General features: G+C 40.9%; 2 protein-coding genes across 2 annotated transcripts; both read left to right on the top strand.

Moving 5' to 3' along the window:
* Positions 1-767: 767 nt before the first annotated feature.
* Positions 768-7,599, top strand: commd5 (COMM domain containing 5). Its single transcript, XM_029659483.2, has 7 exons — positions 768-1,108; positions 1,230-1,390; positions 1,530-1,558; positions 2,248-2,298; positions 6,289-6,384; positions 6,628-6,703; positions 7,375-7,599. The coding sequence occupies exons 1-7, from the start codon at positions 967-969 to the stop codon at positions 7,474-7,476; spliced, it is 657 nt and encodes a 218-aa protein (XP_029515343.1). The 5' UTR covers positions 768-966; the 3' UTR covers positions 7,477-7,599.
* A 1,429-nt stretch (positions 7,600-9,028) lies between these two features.
* Positions 9,029-15,689, top strand: LOC115129290 (LON peptidase N-terminal domain and RING finger protein 3-like). The gene is made up of 10 exons (XM_029659475.2): positions 9,029-9,873; positions 10,486-10,604; positions 10,713-10,976; positions 11,092-11,314; positions 11,437-11,527; positions 11,888-12,124; positions 12,280-12,438; positions 12,773-12,935; positions 13,058-13,207; positions 13,318-15,689. The coding sequence occupies exons 1-10, from the start codon at positions 9,231-9,233 to the stop codon at positions 13,477-13,479; spliced, it is 2,211 nt and encodes a 736-aa protein (XP_029515335.2). The 5' UTR covers positions 9,029-9,230; the 3' UTR covers positions 13,480-15,689.
* Positions 15,690-24,218: the final 8,529 nt, after the last annotated feature.

Here is a 24,218-nt window from a genome sequence, read left to right as displayed (position 1 = left end):
TCGCCATCTACTGACCATGTTTAACCCCTACCACATACACGTGAACTCCTTTTATTTGGTAGATTCCTTTCCTCTCTCCCTTTCCTTTCCTGGCTTCCTTTCTATTCATATTTTCCTAGCTTCCATTCATCCTTGCCAAGCTTCCTTTCTTTCCCTTACCTCCCTTTCCTCTCCTCCTTCCCTATCTCCATTTCTTTCCCTTTTTTCCTAACTAGGAAAGGAGGAAAATTAAGCGAGTTAGGGGAAGAGGAAAGGAAGCTAGACAGGAGGAAAATAAAGGGAGCTAGGAAAGGAGCGCAGGTATCTAGGGAATAAAATGGAGGAAAGGAAAGGAAGCTAGGAAAGGAAGTCAGGAAGGACTTGCTAGGAATGCTAGGTTACCTGCTGCCAAGGGAAGCTAAGAAAGGAGGAAAGGAAATTAGGAAAGGGAGAGAGGGAAGAAGGAAAGTAATCTAGGAGTTCACAAGGAGGAGTTCACATGTACAGTTTGTGTAAGGGATTAACCACGACCAGTAGATGGCGATAAATGGTATTGGGTCCAGTGACAGACTAATATTAGTCAGAGGCTATGCTGCAGGGCTGCAGATGGATGCATCTCGGTTGGGGAAGGTTGGAAGGGATTCTGGAGAGACAGGAGGGTTTGTTTCTTTGTTAACTTTTTTAAATTTACTTAGTAGTACATGATTAGGTAGGGGGGTTTAATTTTTATTTGTATGTATGTTTGTTTGTTTTATTTTATTCTAGTCTGTAAACTATGCTTGACCACACCCTCCACTACAGTAGGTGGCGGCAGAGGCACGGTTGTTTGCAGACCGCCATTAGAAGAAGGCATGTCATGTGATCTACCATTACAGAAATATTCTGGAATAAATAAACCGACAAGCTAGTCAACTCAAACATCATCATTTGAAAAGAGGTTACGCTCATTTAGGTTTGTTCAAGAAGTTTAGCTATATATGAAGTATAATGTCGTCAAGCCATGCCAAAGTCGCGGTTGGTGCATCCAAAGACTCAAGTTTTTTGGGAGGAAGGATACCATCAGAAATCGAAATCATGGCTAAACAGCTGAAGGATTTAGACCAAGAAATGTTTAGAAAAATACTGAAAGGTTTGTTAAATTGCATGCCATTAACTTTGGTATATTGTTAAATTAATTTGTTTTAATTTCTCTTCCGTTTGTCCACACACGCAAACCATTTTGACATCACTTTTCTTGTGTCTATTCCCAGCGGTGGTGAGTGCTATTGAGGGCAAGGACTCCAGAGAAGCAATGAAGGCTATCGCGGAAAATGCTGCCCTCCCTGAAGAACGGTTGAGTTATGTTGTGGCTGGAATGTACAGACTCCTAAAAGAGGCATTACGTATCCCCACATCATCGTTAAAACAAGAGGTAAAGAACTGGTTATTGTTTATGTTGTATTGAAACCATACTCTCATAGACCATGGTCAGATTGGATTTCTAGATGACGTCTGATTTCATGACTCCTACATAACATCTACAATAAAATATATATTTTTACATCTTCTAGGTCTTCAAAGAAGATCTAAGGGAACTAAGGTAGCTTCTTCCATGTATCACCTCATCACATCTCAAAGCTGTGAAGCATCAGTTTATCTATCTTGCCTGTATCATGGACATGAACAACTTCTTACAATAGGCCAGAGATCATCAACTAGATTCAGCCAAGGATGGTCGGGGGCCTAATTACAAATAATTTGTAGACTGCAAATTGTCCACGTGAAGCCCAAATAGATTTGACCAAAACATAATAATTTCAAACCCTGCTTGTATTTGTATATGATCAATTCTGTCACTTATGTGTGGGAGTACTTGGAAACAGATTTCCCAAATTAAAATCACTTGAAGCTGATTTCCTGGTGTTTTTACAGTCTATTGTTTGCTCAGATAACTTACGGGGCCAAATAAAACCACATGCTGGACAAATTTGTCCCACAAGGCCGCCAGTTGGGGAACCCTACAATAAACAAATTATGTCGATCTTGGATTGCCTATCACAGAAGGAGCTGGTGGTATATGAGAATACACACATTATTACAAAATATCATTGTGTAAATTAACCCCAAAGGTTGTTTTTTTTGTTTGTTGTTGCATTTATTGTAATATGAAACACTGACTACACTTGGCAGTCTACATTATTCAAAGCAATGATCAATACTGTGCCGTCAAAATATTATCTGGACATGTTTTGAATTGTTTTCAGCTGACATTCCATTCTTTCATTGTAGGATACCTGAGGAATTCATCACAGACTTTGCAAGTGTGGTGTTTGGCAATCGGTATGTTGACTTGTTATGGATTAACATTATCCTATATTCCCACAATTCATTTTGTTGTTATACAAGGCATTCGTTAAGTATTCAGACCCCTTCCCTTTTTCCACATTTAGTTACGTTACAGCCTTATTCTAAAATGTATAAAGTAAAACATTTTGCACATCAATCTAAACACAATACCCCATAATGACAATGCGAAAACAGGTTTATGGACATTTTTGCTTATTTACATACAGTACCAGTCAAAAGTTTGGACACTTACTCATCCCAGGGTTTCTTTATTTGTACTATTTTCTACATTGTAAAATAATAGTAAAGACATCAACTATGAAATAACACATGGAATCATGTAGTAATCAAGAAAGTGTTAAACAAATCAAAATATATTTGAGATTCTTCAAAGTAGCCACGCTTTGCCTTGACGCCTTTGCACACTCTTGGCATTCTGTTAACCAGTTTCATGAGGTAGTCACCTGGAATGCATTTCAATTAACAGGTGTGCCTTAAGTTAATTTGTGGAATTTCTTTCCTTAATGTGTTTGAGCCAATCAGTTGTGTTGTGACATGGTAGGGGTGATATACAGTAGCCCTATATGGCAAGAACTTTAAGACGTGAAGGTCAGTCAATCTGGAACATTTCAAGAACTTTGAAAGTTTCGTCAAGTGCAGTCACAAAAACCATAAAGCACTATGATGAAACTGGCTCTCATGAGGACCGCCACAGGAAAGGAAGACCCAGAGTTACCTCTGCTGCAGAGAATACGTTCATTAGAATTAACTGCACCTCAGACTAGCCCAAATAAAAGCATCACAGAGTTCAAGTAACAGACATCTCAACATCAACTGTTCAGAGGAGACTGTGAATCAGGTCTTCATGGTTGAATTGCTGCAAATAAACCACTACGAAAGGACAATAAGAAGAAGAAGAAGAGACTTGCTTGGGCCAAGAAGCACGAGCAATGGACATGGAGGAGGAGGTGTGGGGCTGCTTTGCTTGTGACACTGTTTGTGATTTATTTTGAATTCAAGGCACAGTTAACCAGCATGGCTACCACAGCATTCAGCAGTGAAATGCCATCCCATCTGGTTTGCGCTTTTGTTTTTGAAAGGGACAATGACCCAAAACACACCTCCAGACTGTGTAAGGGCTATTTTACCAAGAAGGAGAGTGATGGTGTGCTGCCTCAGATGACCTGGCCTCCACAATCACCCAACTTCAACCCAATTGAGATGGTTTGGGATGAGTTAGACTGCAGAGTGAAGGAAAAGCAGCCAACAAGTGATCAGCATTTGTGGGAACTCCTTCAAGATTGTTGGTAAAGTATTCCTCATGAAGCTGGTTGAGAGAATGCCAAGAGTGTGCAAAGCTGTAATCAAGGCGACGCTACTTTGAATAACTTTTTTTTGGTTACTACATGATGTTATTTATACTTCATAGTTTTGATGTCTTTACTATTTTACAATGTAGAAAATAGTCAAATAAAGAAAAACCCTTGAATGAGTAGGTGTGTCAACTTTTGACTGGTACTGTACATTTTCAGACTTGAAGTTAAGCTTAGGTGCATCATGTTTCCATTGGTCATCCTTGAAATGTTTCCACAACTTAATTAGAGTCCACCTTTATTTAAATTAAATTGATTGGACATGATTTGGAAAGGCACACACCTGTCTATATAAGGTCCCTCAGTTGACAGTGCATGTCAGAGCAAAAACCAAGCCCCGAGGTCGAAGGAATTGTCCGTAGCGGTCCGAGGCAGAGATCTGGGGATGGGTACCAAAACATTTCTGCAGAATTGGAGGTTCTGAAGAACACGGTGGCCTCCATCAGTCTTAAATGGAAGAAGTTTGGAACCACCAAGACACTTCCTAGAGCTGGCCACCTGGCCAAACTGAGCAATTGTGGGAGAATGGCCTTGTTCAGGGAGGTGACCAAGAACCCGATGGTCCCTCTGACAGAGCTCCAGAGTTCCTCTGTGGAGATGGGAGAAACTTCCAGAAGGTCAACCATCTCTGCAGCACTCCACCAATCAGGCCTTTTATGGTAGAGTGGCCAGGCGGAAGCTATTCCTCAGTAAAAGTCACATGACAGCCCGCTTGGAGTTTTCCAAAAGGCACGTAAAGACTCAGATCATGAGAAACAAGATTCTCTGGTCTGATGAAACCAAAATTGAACTCTTTGTCCTGAAGGCCAAGTGTCACATCTGGAAAAAAGCAGGCACCATCTCTACAGTGAAGCACTGTGGTGGCAGCATCATGCTGTTTTTCAGCGGCAAGGACTGGGAGACTAGTCAGGATCGTGGGAAGATGAACGGAGTAAAGTGCAGTGGTCCAGCCAGAGCCGGAACTTGAACCCGATCAAACATCACTGGAGAGACCTGAAAATAGCTGTGCAGCGACCCTCCCCATCCAACCAGACAGAGCTTGAAAGGATCTGCACAGAAGAATGGGAGAACGTCCCCAAATACAATCTTGTTGTCATACCCAAGAAGACTACTGTTATAGCTGCCTAAGATGCTTTAACAAAATACTGAGTAAAGGGTCTTTAAGACTTATATAAATGTAATATTTAAGTTTGGTGTTTGTTTTTTTTATACATTTGTAAAAATGCCTAAACCTGTTTTTGCTTTGTCACTATGTGGTATTGTCAGTGGTTTAAAGTACTTAGGTAAAAATACTTGAAAGTACTACTTAAATTGTTTTTGAGGGGTATAGGTACTTTTACTATACTATTTATATTTTTGACTACTTTTACTTTGCTAAATTCCTAAAGAAAACTTTTACTCCTTACATTCTCCCTAAGACCCAAAAGTACTTAAATGTTTATGCTTAGCAAGACAGGAAAATTGTCAAATTCTCACACTTATTAAGAGAACATCCCTGGCCATCCCTACTGCCTCTGGTCTGGTGGTCTCACTAAACACAAATGCTTAATTTGTAAATTCTGTAATATATGGATTTTTTAAATATTTTTTTAGCAATTACATTTGAGACAAAAGTATATTTAAAACCAAATACTTTTACTCAAGTTGTATTTTAGTGAGTGACTTTTACTTGAGTAATTTTCCTATTAATACCGGATCAGTGGGACCCCCTTTGGGGGGTTGAGCTAACGTAGGCTAATGTGATTAGCTTGAGGTTGTATGTTACAAGAACATTTCCCAGGACATAGACATATCTGATATTGGCAGAAAGATTAATCTAACTGCACTGTCCAATTTATAGTAGCTATTACAGTGAAAGAATACCATGCTATTGTTCGAGGAGAGCGCACAGTTGTGAACTTGGAAATGTATTAATAAACCAATTAGGCACATTTGGGCAGTCTTGATACAACATTTTAAATAGAAATGCAATGGTTCCCTGGATAAGTCTAAAACTTTGCACATGCACTGCTGCCATTTAGTGGCCAAAATCTAAATTCGCTCGGGCTGGCGTAATACATTATGGCATTTCTCTTGCATTTCAAAGATGATGGTACAACAACAAAAAAGCGTTTTTATTTTCTCTTTCACCAGATCTAATGTGGTGTTCTCCTACATTTTAATTGAACATTTCCACTAACTTCAAAGTGTTTATTTTCAAATGGTATCACGAATATGCATATCCTTGCTTCAGGTCCTGAGCTACAGGCAGTTAGATTTGGGTCATTTTTGGAGAGAAAAAAAGGGGTCAGATCCTTAAGAGAACTTTACTTTTACTTAAGTATGACTACTATTGGGTACTTTTTCCACCACTGGGTATAGATTGCTGGGGGGGACAATCAAATCATTTTTTTAATAAGGCTGTAATGCAACAGTTTGGAAAAAATCAAGGGGTCTGTTTACTTTCCGAATGTACGAAATGACAAACTTAATGAAAAGGTTTGTCTTAAACCAAAATCCAGGTTTCCAGCACTTAAGTGGTGGGTTTATTGTGCACAGAGACCCCTGTGGTGCTCACTCTGTGATTGTGGATCAGCTCACTGTCCCTTGCTTTCTCTGGGGGGGTTTTCAGACGAACAGCACTGGAGGCAGTGGCTACACAGCAGGGGCCTCGATTACCCTCCCTGAAGGATTTTAGATGGAGAGTGGATGTGGCCATATCAACAAGGTACACTATACTTTGTTCACTATCACAATAGGAGGGTCAACTTTTTGATGGAGAAATTGAACAGAGAATTAAACTGAGAAAAAAATGCATGCAGTGTTATCGTTATATAGTAGTACAATAAATGGTTTGATAAATAGTTAACACATTTCATTGTGTAGTGAGAATTTAAAAAGCAAACGGTATTGCTTAGAAGGCTCTGATTTAATAATATATGCATCACATTGTCTGTTATTTTCTTGGAAGCTCCGTAGCTCGTGCCTTGCAGCCCTCCATTTTAATGCAGATGAAGCTCTCAGATGGAAAGGCCCATCGCTTTGAGGTAAAAACACAAACAACTTGCTGGTTATGGCTTTCATATGCACGTCTCCTCACTGGCTTACTCGGGTGAGGGTTGATTTAAGTTTGTCTAATGCATGTAAAGATGTGTGTAATTACTCGGCCTGTAAATATGTTGGCCTATCACAGTTGCAAGTAGGTTACTATGTAACAGTGTGTCCCTGCTTTATACAACTGTGTACAACATGATTTAGACTAGAATATGGGCTACATCTGTTTTAGACTATCAACATCTTATGGTGAAGGATTATGGGAACTGTCTGGCATGTCCAACACTTCCCTCAAACATAAATATTGTACTGTGTTCAAACAAGTAATCAGACATTGCATTTATTCCATAGTCCATTTGTATGACAGAGCTTGATATCAGCATTCATAGTGTTAATAATAGTGTTATTTCCTTCAATACAATTGGGTGATTTTAAAGGTAGACTCAGCAATATGACCTAGATGCAGAAAGAAAACAGCATAGTGGGTCAATTTCCGCAACAACTAAGGACGTTGACGTTGAAGCACGAGGCTCAACTTCTCCGCTGTTTTGGTTCCGTGGCTACCACGTTGTAAATGAGTGAAGAGAACACTGCATGCTGCTCATGGCAACGTCATTCTACCAGTCTACCTTTTTTTAAATATGTCTGGGTTTTTTCTCTCTAGGTGCCTGTTTCCAAGTTCCAAGAACTCCGATACAACGTTGCGCTTATTCTTAAAGAGATGAACGATCTGGAGAAGAGAAGCGTTTTGAAGATTCAAGATTAACCGTGCATGTCATTAAGGTTATTAGAAGATGGTTTCATCAGGCAAGGTTTTTGCCATAAAAAGGATTTATATAATTTTGACATGTCATACTGTAGATATTAAATATGATCAATTGTACCAAAATGGGTGTTGTGTTTTAAATATCAGATATTTGTATTAGCACTTGACTTAATAATGCTGTTAACAGTAAATGTATTGTTTGTGTTTATAACCATGTGTTTATTTAAATTACAGTTCAAAGTAAAGTTGACCTAGAATTGCTAAGGTGACATGGGGGAAAGTTATGGGTCAGCCACAGGATGAAGGCTAAACCTCATCCAGGTCTAGACTGACTGGGTTACACCGATGGCCCACTTTCAGAGTCACTGTAAAAGAAGGTTGACCTGTCCCTGGCTGTCTGAAAATGGAATTGAGTTCATTTGCAAGCTCAGACGACCTACCTGTGTGGAGGAATTTGGGTAACAATGTAACCCACTAACAGTCTTTAGTCCTTGAGTAAATAAAAACACACTTTCCATGTAATACTGCCTCTAGCACAGTGCCACATTAATTCCGGCAGCATACTTTTTTTTTTTACCTTTATTTAACCAGGCAAGTCAGTTAAGAACAAATTCTTATTTTCAATGACGGCCTGGGAACAGCGGGTTAACTGCCTGTTCAGGGGCAGAAGGACAGATTTGTACCTGTCAGCTCGGGGGTTTGAACTTGCAACCTTCCAGTTACTAGTCCAACGCTCTAACCACTAGGCTACCCTGCCGCCCTGCTTCTGAAGCTAAGCAGGGTTGGTCCTGGTCAGTCCCTGGACGGGAGACCAGATACTGCTGGAAGTGGTGTTGGAGGGCCAGTAGGAGGCACTCTTTCCTCTGGTCTAAAAAATATCCAAATGGCCCAGGGCAGTGATTAGGGACACTACCTTGTGTAGAGTGCCGTCTTTTGGATGGGACGTTAAACGGGTGTCCTGACTCTCTGAGGTCATTAAACATCCCATGGCACTTATCGTAAGAGTGGGGGCGTTAACCCCGGTGTCCTGGCTAAATTCCCAATCTGGCCCTCAAACCGTCACGGTCACCTATTAATCCCCAGTTTACAATTGGCTCATTCATCCCCCTCCTCTCTATTATATCACTTTATAGCCTACTGCAACATACTCAAGAGTGCTATGTAGAATTTTTAGTCCCTGTAGGAGAATCCTCTGAAAATAAGGTTCCAGATTGGAACCAAAAAGGATTCTCAGAATCCTATTTTAGTGTTTTCGTGGGTTAACTGCCTTGTTCAGGAGCAGAAAGACAGATTTTTACTATGTCTACTCGGGGATTAGATCTAGCAACCTTTCGGTTACTGGTCCAACGCTCTAACCACTAGGCAGCCTGCCGCCCCATATGCTCTACTGTCCAAGAGACCAGTGATGGAATGCCATCTGCCTACGTACATCTATACAAGTATTACGCATTACACCCATTTCAGCACATTGACGCTTCAGTCCAGACGCTCTGTTACAACTGAATTGTTATTAGGCAACCGCGTTAGAAACCTGTCCAATACAAACAGCTGGCTGTGGTCACATGACAGTTTATGTAACTTTTATTTATTTATTTAAAAAAGTGAGAATATTATTTATGGTGTGCTATCATATCGTCTGAGTAGTGAGTTGAACAGGGGCGAAGACCTCAGAAAATGAGATAAATAGAGAACGACCTGTTACTTCCAAAAAGGAAATATTAATTTCGCGACAATACTACACAACAGCAGTCATCATGGGAACGGATAGTACAGATTGTATGCTGCTTCTTGCGGTAGAAGCGTTTAAATCTAAAAACTTCGGGCTCGCAGCAGACATATACGAATGTCAAATGCTGCTCCTCCGTGACCCTGGTAAGCAGCAAGATATGTTGGTGAAACGAGCCGATGCCCTGGCATTTGCTGGCAAATTGAACGAAGCTTTCGAAATCTACCGAAAAGCGGCTGAAATCGAGAGACTCCGACCAGTCCATCTGGAGAATCTTATTAAATATCTCTCTAACAGTATTAAAATAAATTATGGGACACACAGTCAAAGCAACAGGCAGGAGACGAACTCTTATTGCGTTGGATATGATGCATTTACCTGCAGAATATGTTATAGATTTCTATACGAGCCAGTTACCTTGCCTTGTGGACACTGCTTTTGCAAAAAGTGCCTGGACAGAGAAAAAACGCCTGTCTGCTGCAAAGAGTGCAATGACATGACCAAATTCAATGATGTGGACCATTATAGAGTGAATGTTGTTCTTAGTAACTTGTTATCAAAGTGGTTTCCAGTTCAATTACTTGCTGTTCATCTGAGACGTGAGGGGAATGGACTATATTCAGAGAAAACGGATTCTGCTTTGGAAAAATACAACAAAGCAATACAAATAGGTATGGCATTTTACCTTTTCATTTAAATCAATGTTCTAAATGGAATTAAATTAAATTAAATCCTATGCAATGTTGCAACAGTATGTAGGGTACTGTTTTCAGTGCCCATGGGCTGGTTTAATTGACAGCTGAATCAGCAGCGTGTGGTGTAAACTGCGCTACATTGTAAGATTTCTATGGGGAAATTATTATAACAATGTATCCTGTTTTACTAGGCTATAACCCCTTAATTAGGAGAGAATCGTGCTTTTGTCAGACATGAGCGTGTGAAGGTTAAATACAATGTTATGTAGGCTAGGCCAGGGTTGTTTGGGAAACACTGGGCTTGGCGACCAAACATTGAGTGACATGTGAGCCATGGCATTTTGTTGCGATCGTGTAACAAACAGTAAAATTCAAGGGTAATTCAAGTTCAACAGTAGACACAGGAGTATTGGTTCCACTGACATTATTGATTAAACATATACTTCTTCAAATGTTGAACAACAACAATCAAAAATCCCCACATTTTCACTGTGATCTAAAGAACACTGGTCTTGTGTGACATTCAATGATAGAATGATGGAATAATTAATAGATTATCATTTTCAGTATGTTGTATTTATTTTCCAGCTCCAAGGGACCATGTTCTGTACAGCAACCGATCACAGATCAATTCCAGTCTGAAGAATTACCAGGATGCCCTCCATGATGCAGAGATGGCATGCAAGCTCATGCCTCTTTGGTCCATGGTGAGGGTTGGATGTTTTGCCATGTTTAATTTAGATCTATCATCAGAACTTCACAATGCAAAGAAATTGTAGGATTGTACTGATTACTAAACATGATTTTTCTTCCAGGGACATATTAGAAAAGCACAAGCTCTTGTCACTCTGGGGAAATGTGAAGAAGCGTTAAGAGAGTACCTGGTCGTCATTGCATTAGACCCTGAGAGTAAACTGGCAAAAACAGAGGCGCAAACTATTCTGAGTGATCTCCTGGCCCCTGTCACTGATCAAGTACACAGAAGAATCCTGGACTGCACAAGTCTACTATCTTCCAGAAGTAGATTTAAAGGTGGCGCCCTGAACACCTCAAGCTGCATCATCACCACATCTTACAAGGTAAGAGAAGTCATCTATCTTCTGAGTTTTTCTATATAATACAGTACTATCATATAGTGCCTGGAGTTGAGCTCATGAACTTACTAAAATGTCCTATCATCACCCTTTCTCACAGGAATACAAGAATATCATGGCCTCTGACGAGAAGTTGACGTTGTCGCCCACGATGAGTGAATCTAAGACAGATGGCTCGTTTGAGACATGCAGCGGAAAGAAAAGAGGAAATCAGGTGAATGTCTGCCATCCCAGCGTCACCAACAGGAGCGTCTTCCTCAAACGTAGCTCGTCCGAGGACAGCCAATTGGACAGTAGCGACATCTGCAAGCGTTCCAGATATGGTAAGTTTAAATGCCTCTTGTCTCTGCTCTTCAATTCAATGGAGCTTTATTGGCATGATGTCTACTGTAAGTGAAGTAGTCGTTGAGATTCACATTCTAACTCAAATGGTTCTCCTTTACAGAAGTGACCCAGAATGAACAGGCAACTTCCTGGAGTACAGTGCTTGCTGGCCTCATAGACCCCACTGACCTGGAGTGTTCTCTGTGTATGAGGTGAGTACTACCATCCATGAGAATACTTGTAGCTAAATTGTAGTATTTGCCACTTAAGGATAGTAATATAGTGTTCTGCTTTTGATTCTGATATTCTAGGATTAAAAGTTATTTCCTCAGCCTGATACAAGTCAGTTATTTTACAAGTGAACACAAGATATCAATCTTCCTTTCTGATAGTATTAAGCAATAAAGATGAATTGGTAAACATCTAGCCTTATTTTCACCATTATAGCTTACATTTCATTATCAAACATTCTAATTGACATGCAATGCACTATAAATAAGAACGTGAAAGTAATCAACACTAGAGTAGTGTGAGACGTTCTGAGTATCCTTTCTCTCCATGGTATACCCTAGGCTCTTTTATGAACCAGTCACCACTCCTTGTGGACACACCTTCTGTCTGAAATGCCTCGAGCGATGTCTGGACTACAACCCCAAGTGTCCTCTCTGCAAGATGGATCTGAAAGAGTATCTGTCAGAAAGTAAATACAACAAGACTGTCTTGGTGGAGAACCTCATCTGCACGTACCTGCCATCCGAGCTCATAGATAGGCAGAAAGTCAACGCGGAGGAGATTGCAGACTTATCGAAGTAAGAATCACGTCAGCATACAGACACTACCCCATTGATCCAGTACTGTGTAACAAAGACATGTAACATGGCATTTATGTTTCTTCACCTGTAACTTTGGATATATTATTTCCTCAAACTAATCATTTTATCTACTTTGATTTCTTCTTTTGCAGTCTAAACAAGAACGTGCCTATATTTGTTTGCACCATGGCCTTCCCCACAGTTCCATGCCCTCTTCACGTCTTTGAGCCCTGTTACCGGCTGATGATCCGCAGGTGTATGGAGATGGGCACCAAGCAGTTTGGAATGTGCCTCGATGATAACCTCAAAGGGTGAGTAAAGCCTGTACAAAGCAGAGAGACATTGTGTTGCATGTTCCTCAGTCAGACAGGGGACATCGGCATCATCTGGCAGTTCATGTTAACAACTCAGAAGCCCCATTGGGTCAACTCTCTTGTCTGGCCCAATAGGGTTAATTCTCTTGTTTGTCCCCATTGAGGGCATTAGGGTATTATCAGAACTGAGCAGGTCTTGCATGTCATTTTGTATAAGCAACTTCAGATAGTTTATATAGCCTATTTTATTGTTTGGTCCCCCTGTGAATGCCTTAAGCACATTTTTGGTCTTATTTTGCTTACCATATCTACTTTTTTCCCTTCCCCATAGATTTGCAGATTACGGTTGCCTCCTGGAGATCCGAAACGTGGAATTCTTTGCAGATGGCCGCTCCGTTGTTGACACCATCGGGAAAAGAAGGTTTAAAGTCATTGAGCACCACCAGAGAGATGGGTACAACACAGCAGACATTGAATACCTGGAAGACATTAAGGTCATTTGTTAATCACATAAACTCAAGCATTTGCATGAATGTTCTCTGAACTTGTTTGAACATGTTTAAAGTGTGTTAGTGTATCTCGCTGTGCTAATAAAGGCTGTTTTTGTTCTGTATAGGTGGAGGGTGTGACAGAGAAGGAGCTGCAGAGTCTCCATGATGCAGTGTACGACCAGGCCTTAATCTGGGTCAACTCCCTCAGAGCAGAACAGATGGAGAGGATCGTGGGTCACTTTGGGCCCATGCCGGAGAAAAACTCTGAACCACAGGTAAATATGTGAACTCTGGATACAGATCGTATTTGTGTTCACTCTATTTTGATACGACACAGTTTGTATTGAACAGGTTATGGATAGATTGTTCTGGTTGTCCCCTGTAGGCCAGCCCCAATGGGCCGTCCTGGTGCTGGTGGCTGCTGGCAGTCCTTCCTCTGCAGGGTCGAGCCCAGCTGCCCTTCCTTGCCCTGACCTCCCTGAAGGACAGACTCAGTGGCATCCGCAGAGTACTCCTCTTCATGACCCGCAACCGCTCCTCTCGGTGACTCCAACCCTCACACAACCATCCATCTCCTCCATGTGGATGTCTGTTTTGTCAGAAAGACCAAATGTTAACAAAAGCCTTCTGCGTAAATAGGTTATTGGCAAGTGGGCTTTGATTAGATTACCAAAATGTGATGCTGATTATTTCTTCCTTCCAAGGATTAGAAGAGGATATTTATGGACTGAATCTTTTAATCAGTGTGCTTTGAAGACAAGTTAGTTAGTTTTTCTTTATTATTTATAAACACAGCATGTGCATGTAACATGTTTACATGCCTGGGAGGGATGACAAACTCTAAACTATTACATAAATAACTTTTTGTTAACCACCACAAATGACATATTATCAAAACCAAAACCCCTGAAAATGTAGAAAGTTAGTTAACAAAATGCCGGTACAGCACAGGATCTGCTGCTGCTTTAACTCTATCATTCAGATAACAGGATTTCCTCCCTGTTCTGGTGGAGATGAGTGTGATACACCTCCAGTTGAATGGGGCGATCTCCTACTTACGATGGAATGTGTATTGTTATTTACATGACCTACTTTGCAGCAGCAGCATAAGTGATACTCACATGGTGAGCAAAGATGGGTCGTGGGATTTGCCTTTAAGAAAGGAAAACCTTTTTATTGTTTTGTTGGACGTTACATGATTCTTTGTCTGACACTTAAAAAAAAAAAAAAAGAAGTTTTCTGCTGTTATTTTTATGTTATGATGATCACCTTTTTATACAGACAATGTTGAACCAGGATGGTTATGTTGTTGTTAAATCTTGTGGAAATGTGTTAATGAACAACAATAATATTTTGTATTCCAAGGGCCAAGTGTAAGTTATTGTATTCATATAGGGCTGCCTTGTCTCTTATTTGCAACATTATATGGTCATAAATTAGAGATGACGCAGGTGACGAACAAACTCAGAGTGATAATGGTTACCACTTGTGCAGCGTGATTCCTGGCTTGCATACAAAAGACAACGACATGAATGTGAACATGCAAATAACTGTAGACGAGGGAAATATCAACTTGTAGAGCGTGCAGGATTTATCAGCCTTGCCACTCTTACCACTTTCCACTATTCTCAGTTTGGTTTTAGAAAAACATTTTGCATTAGGTTGTCCTGACCTAAGCCCAAAACACTCTGAAATTATTTTCCGAACACACATTACAGTCAGATGAAACAGGCAGCAGTCTAACCATTCTAAAAGCTCATGAAGGAGTTGGAATAGTTATTTCTGACATTTGAACGGTCATCTTGTCATTCCAGTTGTTGTCCACTGGCAGTCCTCATAAACGGTAGCATCAAACACTCAGTGATTTCTAATCTTTTTCAACATTTAGTGCCTTAAGTTGGATTTCTTCCATGATGCCAGTACCATAAAGCTCAAACTATGTAGCAGAATTCAGGGTTCAAGGTAGCGTTCCACCGAGGAAGACTTGGCTTAAATTCCAAACTATTACTGAGGAGAAAAACAGTAATTTAAACAATTCCAGTCCTGGTTGATTGTGAGTATTGTTGTTGTTACAGATATTGGTATTATATTGTGTATTTTATCCCAACTAAATGAAAATCATCTCAACGCAAGAACACAATTTGAGTATTTTCAGCTGGACTTTCAGATACAACAACAACATTGAGCCTTGGTTGAGTTAAAAAATGTCAGGATAAAAGTGAATTGATTGGCATGTCAATTCAAGTAGATTCTTTTTCCTCTCCAACATCACACATTTGCATGTCTATATATTTGATATGGCTGTTGCATGTAAGCCAAATTCTATGCAAAGATGCATTCTTCTCATTTACATCAGAAAATGCCAAAACAATAGATATTCAACGGTAGTTGAATCTTCCTGTCCTTTTTGAATTCCACATTGAACCTTGCTCTAATGATTGAAGCCTTCTACCTCTGTCACACTGACCTGTAGCTCTTCCACCACAGAACATGCTAATTCAAATGGACATGTCATTTGTTTCTATGGAGATGAGGTGACCACGGATGAAGTCTTTTTTGGGTGATTGTATAACACAGGTATAATTGCCTCGAACTGTATGTCTTTACAAAAAAAATGGAATGTATGTTGTAGGCATCTTATCTGACGTTATATTTCTGTTTTGATGGAAATGTAGTCATTGCAATGTTATACAATGTACAGAAAACACACGTCTGAATAAAAAAGGCTCTTAATTAGTGGAATAAGAGCTAAACCGATGGTCTTTAATTTGTCTCGTCCCGTGTTCAACATTTTTCTCCTTTGGTTACGTGTTAGTCTAAAGTAGTATCAATATAGCTCTTTAGAAACGTCTAGAATGTTGGGACATAACAGAAAGCTTATGTAAGGCTGCATTGACTTTACACAACAGTGTGAATGTAGGTCACGGTTTAGGAGGAAGGAAACACTATTCCACTCCCCTTGCCCCACTGCCCCACATTCTGCAGCTCTGCCTTTTTGCTGGAGGAGATGACCTTACCCATACCGAACCGCACGTCCCTGACTGGGAGGGATAATGGACTCTGAGGAAGAGGGGACAAGTAGCACCAATGTAATTAGCAGTCTGGTGGGAGTGAGGGAGGGAGAAGCCATGGGGATATATTTAATAGGGCTTACATAACGGGGCAGTCAGACGTTACGTAAACTTTGAAATGGGGTTAGCATCTGCAGAGGATCAGGGTATCTTGTCTGCCTTTGAGAGAGGGCATTTTTCAGCAGTCGGTACAGGAATCGTGCCAAAATGGCAAGGACTCCCCCCCATCTTTGTTATTTTGCATGTGTCATGCTTTGTTTGTTCAGGACAGAAAAATGCATAAACAATCTTTAGTGAGTGACAAATGGGATCTCAAAGGTGTGAAGCGACTAAGCCAGATATTATTCAACTGTACTGAGAGCCCCACTGGAACTAGAGAGTATAAAGATACTCTTTCTCAGCATATGCCTTAAAACAGATCCCTCATCAGCGTGCCCTAGCCAGACTGGCCACATAACACTAGTCCTATGTTACACGCCAAGTAAGGTTATGTAACTGAAATGATAAGGCCACTAGAGGGGTTGCTATTGGAACTTGGCGGATACACCTTCCCCCAATTTTATAAAACATGTAGCACACTGACAGAAGTAGGGCAAAGCAGTGCATTGTGGGAAAACTGGTTACCTAACTTACCCAGAAAAGGCATCTGGGAGGTTAAGTGCCTGTCTGTGTGCTGATGTGACGACAGAACTCACACTTAGTGCTAGATCGTCCATTGTAAAGTGTGGGAAACTGCATGAGAGGGGGCAGTGTGTCAAAGGGCTAGAGTGTGCCCATGTGAGAAGTGTGTGACTGTGTGTGCCACAAGCTCGTATGATGCAGTGTTAGGTGCTCCATGTATAGCCCTGAGATGCTGCTGCCTGTGGCTGGTAGCTCTGAGATGCTGCCAGTGGATGGATGGCACAGAGGGTGGGCTCTGGCTTCGATACTGTCTCCTATCGCTTCAATGCTGCCAAAACTTCCATGCTGTCACACTGGGCTGGCTGTGCTTGTAATGTGCAGACAGCCTGCCCTCAGCCTTAAGCTGCTGCGAATAAATGCATGCTATTTTAATGTGCCTAATCAAAGTGTTGTATAATGGTTATCATATTGCAGCGGATATTGCAGGGTTTGTCTTTGTATCCCTCAAAGCTTTGTCTGTGATGAGGAATAGTCAAACTAAAGAGTACACATCCTAGTTTACAACATATGACAACAGTTGCCATACAACAGAGAGTTTGTCCGCAAAAACATTTTTACACAGGCAATGTGGAGACACCACCCAATGATTGTGTAATGATTTTTGTGCAGGCAGACTGTTGTATCACAACCATTGTGTCAAATGCATTTTACATCAGTTGTACAAGTTGTATTGTGTATGTGGCCATAGTCTTATCTTGCATTACACTTGTCTACTCTAATTCAATTAAAATAAATACATATTGTTTAAACACCAGATGAGGGGGCCATTAGATTGCAAAGGCTTTTCAAAAGCAACGTTTGAGAGGGCTATCAACATGAGCTGAAACACAGGAAACATCTCTGCCACTGAAACATTCCTGACTCTTGGGAATGTGTGATCTGTGCCTCCAACAAAACACCCCATGCACACGAACTTAACCCATGGGCTGAAATGGAAGGTTGTGGAACACAAAAGAGATTTCATGAGTCAGTGCCTCGGTTATCTCCCCTCTCCGAACCACTTTTGTCATCTGGAAGTATAATGCCATGAAAAAGTATTTTCTCTGTCTGATTTTCTGTCTTGGCATATTTTTATACTGAATGTTATCAGATCTTCAACCAAAACGTAATATTAGATAAAGGGAACTTGAGTTTACAAATAACAAAAAAATATACTTATTTTATTTATTTAATTAACAAAGTTATGCAACACCCAATTCACATGTGTGAAAAAGTAATTGCCCCATTACATTCAATAACCGGTTGTTCCACCTTTAGCTGCAATCAAATCAAACTGTATTTGTCACATGCGCCGAATACAACATGTGTAGTTGTTGATCAGTCTCTCACATCGCTGTGGAGGAATTTGTGCCCGCTCTTACATGCAGAACTGCTTTAACTCAGTGATATTTGTGGGGTTTTAAGCATGAACTGCTCGTTTCAAGTTCTGCCACAACATCTCAATTAGGATTAGATTTGCACTTTGAGTAGGCCATTCCAAATCTTCACATTTAGTTTTCGCCAGACATAATGGTGACGGTAGTGTGATGGTTTGGGGAGGCTTTGCTTCCTCAAGTCCCGGAGACTTGCCTTAATAGAAGGAATCATGAATTCTGCTCTGTATCAGAGAGTTCTACAGGAGAATGTCAGGCCATCCATCTGTTAGCTGAAGCTGAAGCGCAGCTGGGTCATGCAGCAAGACAATGATCCAAAACACACACTCAAGTCTACATGAAAATGGCTAAAAAGCAACCAATGTGAAGTTTTGAAATGGCTTGGTCAAAGTCCAGACCTAATCACAATTGAGATGTTGTGGCAGGACTTGAAATGAGCAATTCATGATTGAAAACCCACAAATGAGTTAAAGCAATTCTGCATGGAAGAGTGGGCCAAAATTCCTCCACAGCGACGTGAGAGGCTGACCAACAACTACAGGAAGCATTTGGTTGGAGTCATTGCAGCTTAAGGTGGCACAACAAGTTATTGAGTGTAAGGGGGCAATTACTTTTACACACAGGGGCATTGGGTGTTGCATACCTTTGTTTATGAAATAAGTAAGTCATTGTTGTGTTATTTGTTCACTCAGGTTTCCTTTATCTAATATTAGGTTTTGGTTGAAGATCTGATAACATTCAGTATCAAACAAACATATACTAAAGTAGAGAACATTAGAAGGGGGCAAATACTTTTTCACAGCACTGTACATGCTTTTATGTGCATGATGTAACAAATACCCCTCTTCAGCCCGGTCACTGTCAGTACGGTCCAGTAGTCAAAAAGTGGACACTGTGGACATCAGGAAAACTGTAGAATCACACTTCTTAGTGAGGTGAAGCTCAATTCACTAAGTTGTCAAAAATAAATAATACCTAGCATTTAATAAGGTTTGTAACCCTTCAACACTCTGACCATAGAAGCAAATGGCTGGGCTGACATATCTGCACTTAGACAGCTGCAGCTGAACAGCCTTTACATAACAGTACCTGGCCCGGGCCATCCACTGGGTGTGTAGGTGCCTTATTCACTAGACATAATAAAGCCCTTGATGTGAGTAATGTGCTTGTGTAACACAGCAGAAAATGGCACAGAGGTTTGCAATGGCAGCGCAGCCCAAGAAGGTCAAGCGAGCCAAGCCGTTCCAAGTGTGGTTGTATAACATGTAATTGGGTAAAGTAGGCTACTTAGTTATAAATACTAGTACACAGGAAGGAAGATAGTGTGCCTGCTTAATCATATCATGAAAAATTAAGTTCCATCTAAGTCATTACAAACTAAAGGGTATTTTCAGGTACAGTATGTGGAATGTGTACTCTGCAATGCAGGAATGGCTTAATAGCAACAGGCAGTGTTAATGCTCCCTCTGACTTCGTTTCCATGCTACTGCAGTTCTAATGGATCAACAAGGTATGCTTTGAGTTTTCTATACAGTACCAGTCAAAATGTTGGACACACCTACTCATTCAAGGCTTTTAAAAATATTTTTATTATTTTCTACATTGTAGAATAATAGTGAAGAGATCAAACTATGAAATAACACACATGTAACATGTAATAACCAAAAAAGTGTTAAACAAATCAAAACATCTTTTATATTTGAGATTCTTCAAAGTAGCCACCCTTTGCCTTGATGACAGCTTTGCACACTCTTGGCATTCTCTCAACCAGCTTCATGAGGTAGTCACCTGGAATGCATTTCAATTAACAGGTGTGCCTCGTAAAAAGTTAATTTGTGGAATTTAATTCCTTCTTAATGCGTTTAAGCCTATCGTTTGTGTTGTGACATGGTAGGGGTCATATACAGAAGATACCCCTATTTGATGAAAGACCAAATCCATATTATGGCAACAACAGCTCAAATAATCAAAGATAAACAACATTCCATCATTACTTTAAGACATGAAGGTCAGTCAATACGGAACATTTTAAGAACTCTGAAAGTTTCTTCAAGTGCAGTCACAAAAACCATCAAGCGCTATGATGAAACTGGCTCTCAAGAGGACCGCCACAGGAAAGGAAGCCCGAGAGTTACCTCTGCTGCAAGGGATAAGTTCATTAGAGTTAACCGCACCTCAGATTGCAGCACCAATAAAAGCATCACAGAGTTCAAGTAACAGACATCTCAACATCAACTGTTCAGAGGAGACTGAGTGAATCAGGCCTTCATGGTCGAATTGCTGCAAAGAAACCACTACTAGGACACCAATAAGAAGAAGAGACTTGCTTTGACCAAGAAACACGAGCAATGAACATTAGACTGGTGGAAATCTGTCCTTTGGTCTGATGACTCCAAATTAGAGATTTTTGGAACCAATCACCGTGTCTTTGTGAGACGCAGAGTAGGTGAACGGATGATCTTCGCATGTGTGGCTCCCACCATGAAGCTTGGAGGAGGTGTGATGGTGCTTTGCTGGTGACACTGTGTGATTTATTTAGAATTCGAGCCACACTTAACCAGCATGGCTACATCAGCATTCTGCAGTGATACACCATCCCATTTGGTTTGCTCTTAGTGGGACTATCATTTGTTTTTCAACAGAACAATGACCCAACATACACCTCCAGGCTGTATAAGGGTTATATGACCAAGGAGAGTGATGGAGTGCTGCATCAGATGACCTGGCCTCCACAATCACCCGACCTCAACCCAATTGAGATGGATTTGGATTAGTTGGACTACAGAGTGAAAGAAAAGCAGTCAACACCTGCTCAGCATATGTGGGAACTCCTTCAAGACTGTTGGAAAAGCATTCCACATGAAGCTGGTTGAGAGAACACCAAGAGTGTGCAAAGCTGTCGTCAAGGCAAAGGGTGGCTACTTTGAGGAATCTGAAATATATTTTGATTTAACACTTTTTTGGTTACTACATGATTCCATATGTGTTATTTCATGGTTTTGATGTCGTCACTATTATTCTACAATGCAGGAAATAGTAAAATAAAGAAAAACCCTTGAATGAGAAGGTGTATCCAAACCTTTGACTGGTACTGTAGGTCAGTCCAGCTAATCACAGACTCTGCTTTAAATTGAGGTAATAATATTTAATCAACATTTCTTGGTAATTCAGAAGAATTTTTGCAGTTCAATAAAATAATTTTGGGTTGCATAGAATGAGTCAAAGCTAGAGTTAGTCAATCTGTACCTTGAATAGAAATTCTCAAAACAAAGATTTGTGTTTTTATTGCAATGCTCAAGCATGTTTTATTGGGTTTCCCCCTTTACTATTTTTGTATTATGTTTGCGTTGCAACCTTGGCTGCAACCACATCAAATAGCAAACCTTGCTAGTGACCGTAGATACTGTAGAACACTTCAGGGTGACAGTTCTGCAGCCGAACAATGACGATGATGATGAAACCCTCACTTAACAGCCTTTTGAAGATGAGGTTGAGCACCAACATATAGTAGAAGCAATCTAACCCCAAGACAACATCCTCAGAGTGGCAGTAGCTCTGCTGTGTGTGCTAGTGGTCATCCTGCGATGGGAAGGAGAGAGAAGAGTTGCAGTTGCACTAATCTCGATGCTCTGCTGGACCGATACGGATCTAGCAGCAAGTCCCCCCATGCTCTGAGCTGAAACAGTTATTTGGCTTTTGTTGATGCTCAGATTCCATCCTTCACCTGGCAGCTCTGTCTCTCTGTCAACCTCTGTATTTTTATCAGCCTGGTGGCCCACATCAGGAGCTGTCTGGGTTCCTAGGTGGGTGTTCAGTCAGTGTTCCATGTCACTGTCTCTTCAATTCTCCCCCAGCACCTGCAGTATGTCCCAGCACCTTCAGTCTGGACTCCACTGGTGGGCAGAATGATATCACTATAAGTTCCACTGCCACTGAATCTAGATAGTATCTGAGTCCCAATGATCTGTTCCCTTGTTTCTGAAAAAAATAACAATATTTGATTGCTTAGATTCTCCCTCAACGTCAATTTTTGACAAAGATTTGATGACTACAAAACGCATGGGTACATCAACACCCTGTAATGGAGTCACATCATTTGTGTATAAATTGTTTTGTTCTTTTACCTAGAACGTTAGTGAAAATATCTGAGCCCTAGGACCATGCCCCAGGACTACCTGACATGATGACTCCTTGCTGTCCCCAGTCCACCTGGCCGTGCTGCTGCTTCAGTTTCAACTGTCTGCCTTATTATTATTCGACCATGCTGGTCATTTATGAACATTTTAACATCTTGGCCATGTTCTGTTATAATCTCCACCCAGCACAGCCAGAAGAGGACTGGCCACCCCACATATGCTCTCTCTAATTCTCTCTTTCTTTCTCTCTCTCGGAGGACCTGAGCCCTAGGACCATGCCCCAGGACTACCTGACATGATGACTCCTTGCTGTCCCCAGTCCACCTGGCCGTGCTGCTGCTCCAGTTTCAACTGTTCTGCCTTATTATTATACGACCATGCTGGTCATTTATGAACATTTGAACATCTTGGCCATGTTCTGTTATAATCTCCACCTGGCACAGCCAGAAGAGGACTGGCCACCCCACATAGCCTGGTTCCTCTCTAGGTTTCTTCCTAGGTTTTGGCCTTTCTAGGGAGTTTTTCCTAGCCACTGTGCTTCTACACCTGCATTGCTTGCTGTTTGGGGTTTTAGGCTGGGTTTCTGTACAGCACTTTGAGATATCAGCTGATGTACGAAGGGCTATATAAATATATTTGATTTGATCTAGATGAAGAAGGTGGTAAAAGTAATGGTTGTTGTGGGTCATGAAGGACAGCTCTCGATAATGAAGTGTCAAACTCACAGGGCTATAAATACTCCCAGAGCACTGAAGCATGTGCTGCCGATAAAGTGTCCACTGAAGTGTGTGCTGCCGATGCAAAGTGTCCACTGAAGTGTGTGCTGCCGATGCAAAGTGTCCACTGAAGTGTGTGCTGCCGATGCAAAGTGTCCACTGAAGCATGTGCTGCCGATGCAAAGTGTCCACTGAAGTGTGTGCTGCCGATGCAAAGTGTCCACTGAAGGGTGTGCTGCCGATGCAAAGTGTCCACTGAAGCATGTGCTGCCGATGCAAAGTGTCCACTGAAGTGTGTGCTGCCGATGCAAAGTGTCCACTGAAGTGTGTGCTGCCGATGCAAAGTGTCCACTGAAGTGTGTGCTGCCGATGCAAAGTGTCCACTGAAGTGTGTGCTGCCGATGCAAAGTGTCCACTCTATGCAAACATCCTTTCTTGGTCCCACAAGGACACTGAAGAGATCGATCTGGGAGAGCAGCAGCATTTTAAAGGTCTCCGGACCTGAACCTCAATGAAAACCTGTAGTTTGAATTGAAGAGGGCAGGCCATAAGCACAGACGGATATCAAGGATCTGGAAAGATTCTGTATGGAGGACTGGTCTAAGATCCCTCCCAACGTATTCTCCAAAATCATACAACTTTCCCAATTGTATTAGTAAAAAATAATATAATTTAACAATATTTTCATTCAATATAGCTCAGTATTTGTATTATTTTTTTAATAGTATTTTTTGCTCTTTATCAATGAATTCAATAATTCCGGACCCAACTGTATATTCACAAATTCATTAATTGAGCCAAAAGGTTGAGGGAAAGCTCACTCTCCCTGCCTGTTTCATTACACTGGTGTGGTGTCAGAAGTGGGATATTCACTGTGCCACAAAATAATTATAGTGGCAGAGTTCTCATCTGCGCTTATAAAACACAGGGTCACTACAGTAAGGTTGTCCCACTGTTATACATTATAAAATCAGTTCATTTTTAGAACAGTGAGGCGAGTGAGCGAATAAATAAATAAATAAAATACTATTTGAATCCCTTGTAAAAACAAATACTAGGGTAACTGTTAGGAATCACTACCCATGATTTGGTCCAACACGATTTAACCAAATCCGAACTACCACACAAAAGCGAAGTGAATCTTTCGATTCGTCAAAAATAATAGTTTAAAATAAATCGGTTTCCATTTTGGGGGAGGAGGGAGGGTTAAAATGTGAAGTGGGGCATCAGCTAAACAGTAAAAACAATCTATCTGTGATAAACTATATTTGTTAGCTCGATTGTCAGTAGGTACAAAGAGGAGCAACTG

Source organism: Oncorhynchus nerka, linkage group LG5, assembly GCF_034236695.1.
Source record: "Oncorhynchus nerka isolate Pitt River linkage group LG5, Oner_Uvic_2.0, whole genome shotgun sequence".
NCBI classification, from domain to species: Eukaryota; Metazoa; Chordata; class Actinopteri; order Salmoniformes; family Salmonidae; genus Oncorhynchus; species Oncorhynchus nerka.
Note: the sequence above shows the minus strand (reverse complement) of the source record. Positions and strands in the feature narration are given on the sequence as shown.

Coding starts and splice junctions, on each gene's coding strand:
- commd5 (XM_029659483.2), top strand. CDS start 967: ATGTCGTCAAGCCATGCCAAAGTCGCGGTTGGTGCATCCAAAGACTCA. Junction 2,299..6,288: donor AGTGTGGTGTTTGGCAATCG/GTATGTTGACTT, acceptor GGGGGTTTTCAG/ACGAACAGCACTGGAGGCAG. Junction 6,704..7,374: donor GAAAGGCCCATCGCTTTGAG/GTAAAAACACAA, acceptor TTTTCTCTCTAG/GTGCCTGTTTCCAAGTTCCA.
- LOC115129290 (XM_029659475.2), top strand. CDS start 9,231: ATGGGAACGGATAGTACAGATTGTATGCTGCTTCTTGCGGTAGAAGCG. Junction 9,874..10,485: donor CAACAAAGCAATACAAATAG/GTATGGCATTTT, acceptor TTTATTTTCCAG/CTCCAAGGGACCATGTTCTG. Junction 12,439..12,772: donor CTCGATGATAACCTCAAAGG/GTGAGTAAAGCC, acceptor CCTTCCCCATAG/ATTTGCAGATTACGGTTGCC.